At 57.3% G+C, this 3,409-nt stretch overlaps 1 protein-coding gene across 1 annotated transcript in view; it reads right to left on the bottom strand.

The window, feature by feature from the left end:
* Positions 1 to 216: 216 nt before the first annotated feature.
* LOC104276733 (CUGBP Elav-like family member 6) overlaps positions 217 to 3,409 on the bottom strand; it is a gene marked incomplete at its 5' end in the record, with an annotated part of 4,100 nt that continues 907 nt past the window's right edge. The window contains 8 exons of the mRNA XM_009873154.1: positions 217 to 348; positions 591 to 746; positions 1,529 to 1,672; positions 1,774 to 1,854; positions 2,355 to 2,417; positions 2,693 to 2,842; positions 2,917 to 3,061; positions 3,390 to 3,405. Of these exons, the coding sequence (XP_009871456.1) occupies positions 619 to 746; positions 1,529 to 1,672; positions 1,774 to 1,854; positions 2,355 to 2,417; positions 2,693 to 2,842; positions 2,917 to 3,061; positions 3,390 to 3,405 (727 nt within the window). The remainder of the gene's footprint in view (positions 349 to 590; positions 747 to 1,528; positions 1,673 to 1,773; positions 1,855 to 2,354; positions 2,418 to 2,692; positions 2,843 to 2,916; positions 3,062 to 3,389; positions 3,406 to 3,409) is intronic.

Below are 3,409 nucleotides of genomic sequence, written 5' to 3'. Positions count from 1 at the left end.
CAGGGCCATTGTCCTTTCTCCCGGCAAGGGATTTGGCAAGTCCCGGCAAACAGCCGGCAGCGAATCTCAGCCCCAGTGCCACGTCACTCTCCTCCTTCCTTGTCTTCCTTGCTCTCTCGTTCCCATGAAATAACGAACACGACTGGTTTGGGAACAAAAAAAAAACCCCAAAAGAAAGAAAAGCTACGACCAGAACAGCTCTCTTCTTCACTGTTTTCTCCATCACCTCCTCCTCTTCCTCCTCCTCCTCTTCCTCCTCCGGGATGTCTTGCAAAGAAAGAGAGTTACGGGTTTGGATACTGCAACTTGGGGAAGGGGAAGGTCGTCAGACATCGCGGAACGCCCAACCTGCGAAATGGCAAAGGGGCTGTCAGCCTGTGTCCTGGGGGACGGAGGGAAGGATGGATAAGGATGGAGAGAGGGATAGGGCAAAAGATGGAGAGAGGGATGGAGGGAAAGATGCAGAGAGGGAGGGATGGAGGGAAGGACCCAAATCTCAGTTTGAAGACGCTTCAGGTGAGCCGAGCCCCACTGCCAGGTCCCCCGGGGCATCGCAGGATCCCCCCGTGTCTGTCCCCATCAGCCTGTACCTCTTCACAAGGCCAGGGTGAGCAGGGGTCAGTAGGGTCTGTTGGCATCTTTCGGCCGCTTTAGCTGGACTTTTAGCCTCTTCATGCCGATCTGGAAGCCGTTCATGGCCTGAATGGCTGCCTGAGCGCTTGTTGGATTGTCAAAACTGACGAAACCTGGTGGGCGAAGGACAAGGGGACAGGGGAGTTTGTCACCATCAGCGTCACAGGTTGCCATTTCACTTCAATCGAGGCGTCGAAAACCTGTGGGACGCTTCTGAGGGCGGCCTTAGGTGGAACCCCAGGATGGAGGGGCTGGGAAAGGGGTGTCGGAGGGGGGAACAGTGCAGCCCCAGGTTGCAGGGACCTGGGTGATGGCATTTTGGGGGCATCGCAGTCTGCAGGATCATCAAGGTGACGGGGTCTGTGGGGACACCAGCGTAAGAGGGTCCACATGGACAATGGAGTAAGGACACCACGGTGACAGGATTTGGGGGGGGGGGCACTGGGGCAGCAGGGTCTATCAAAGTGATGTAGACTGCAGGGAGACCAAGGCCTCCAAAGACACTGGGGTGACAGGGTCTAGGGGATCACCAAGGTGACAGAACCTGCAGCGACACCAGAATGGCATGCGTGGGCTCATGGGACACCTGGGCGACAGGGTTTGCAGGGACACCGAAGTGATGGGGCTGCCAAAGACACCGAAGTGACATAGTCTACCAATGTGAGCAGGTCTGTGGAGATACCAGTGTGACAGGGTCTGTGGGGACACCAGGGTGACATGGTGGCGACAGGTCTGCAGGCCAGAGCGTGCTGGTGGCAGCAGCAAGCGATGACCAGCCCTCCCTGGCAGGTGTGTCCTTCTGTCCTGGCACAGGGTGGGACAAAAATCTGCCCAAGGAGGGACAGCCATGATCCCCGAGCCAGGACATCAGAAAACGTCGCACATCGGGACTCACCAAAGCATTTACTCTGGTTGGTGGCACGGTCCACAAAGACTTTGGCAGAGATGACATTGCCAAAAGGCAAGAACATCTGTGTGAGCTCCGCATCCCCGAACTCCTGGGGCAGGTGATAAATAAACAGGTTACAGCCTTCGGGACCTGGGTGACACACAAAGGACAGCCGCACGTCAGCCGCGAGGCCGGGGCTCACCCCAACATGGCAGGGTGCCCCTCTGCACCCCCCCACCCCAACTCCTCACCTTCTCGCTGCTGCTGTGGGATGATGGGTGCTTGCTGGGGAAAGGCTTGGCTGATGGGCGCATAGGCAGTGGGATACGCTGCTGGAAGAGAGAAAAATGTGCAGTTGGAGACTTGATTTTCTGCTGGAAATCACTGTTAGTGCTCCTAACTAAATGACCGCTGGGCTCAAAGTCCTCTCACAGGATGCTTTGATTCCCTTCTCTCTGTAGCCCTGGCCGTCAGATCTCGCCACACGACAAATACCCAAGCAATTTTGGATGTTTTGGTTCCTGGTGTGTCAGCAGGATCCAGCTCTCCATCACCGCCCAAACCTTGTCCCCACTCCTAGGTACCACTGCCAAGTATCAAAACTCCCTTTCCTCCATCAAAAATTTGCATGGAGGGAGAGTGTCTGTGTTGCTGGGGTCAAGGGGATGGTATTCCTGCCAGCGTAGGGGCACCCCATGCTCACCAAGCTTGCTGCTCCAGTCCTGTGGTTCACCCCCAAGGTGACATTCACCTTCCCCCCCCACAAAAAAGAAAATAAGGGTGAGGAGCAAACAGAGGAGAGAGGGAAGAAGCGCAAAGCGAAGTTTGAGACCTGCATAGTGCTGCATGCCTGCGTAGGCCTGCTGGAGGGGATCTGCCACCGTGGGGCTTTGAGCTGGGGAGAGAAAAGAAGGGAAAAGAGAGAATAAGCGAGAGAAAAACCTGAGAATGCGTAGCTCCCATGGGAGGAGGGATTTCATGGAATCACAGGACAGTTTCAGTTGGAAGGGACCTTAAAAATCATCGAGTTCCAACCCTGCGGGGACACCTCCCACCGGACCAAGTTGCTCCAAGTCGGGCCTGACTTTTCGGTTGGCATTGGTTCATTCAGTGCGCTCCTGAGGGGGGGCCATGGCAGAGTCCCCCACTCACACCCCAGGGAGGTTTTACCTGGGTAGGGGTGGATGCCGTTGGTGTAGATGGTCTCCGAGGCAGGCTGCCCGTTGGTCTGTGGTGGCAGCGGGCTGAAGCCGTTCACCCCGATGGGCGTGGCGATGCTGGGAACGGGCGCCGTGCTGATGCCGGGCGGGGTGCTCGTACCTACAATATGGGGGGAAAGAAGGCGTCAGCCCCTGTCCTGGGGATGCTGAGGAGGATGAGGAAGGGGGTTGTACCTGAAGAGGGGGTGAGAGGGGTGGCCACCAGCCCACTGACGTTGAAGGCAGCCATCTGCTGCATCTGGGCGGCGGCGATCGCGGCCATGGGGTTGAGGCAGGTGCCCTGCGCGGCCGCCATCAGGGCCGCCTGCTGCTGCATGATCTTGAGGAAAAAAAGGCGGGAAAAGGGGAAAGCAAGCAAGAGGAGGCGAGAAGGGAGGAGAAACAGAGGATAAATTAGCATTCCCCCTGCTTTAGAGCCATGCACGGGGGTTCGGAGGGACGACTGATGTTAAAAAAGGGGATAAATAGGATCGCCACCCTCACCCAGGGGAGGCAAACCCCTTTGTTGTGCCCCCGAAAAGGGGATACACCAACCCTGACGGGCATCCGCACCCCGCTGGCACTGCTCCAACTTTCAGAGCAAAACCAGCCTCCCCTCCCTGACCCATGAGGGACCCTCAAGAAACCCAACCAGCATCAGCTCCTACCGCTTGTGTGTAGGCCCCGT

This window comes from Apaloderma vittatum, unplaced genomic scaffold (genome assembly GCF_000703405.1).
Source record: "Apaloderma vittatum isolate BGI_N311 unplaced genomic scaffold, ASM70340v1 scaffold26637, whole genome shotgun sequence".
NCBI classification, from domain to species: domain Eukaryota; kingdom Metazoa; phylum Chordata; class Aves; order Trogoniformes; family Trogonidae; genus Apaloderma; species Apaloderma vittatum.
The sequence above is the reverse complement of the archived record's forward strand: the minus strand, read 5'-3'. Positions and strand labels throughout refer to the sequence as shown.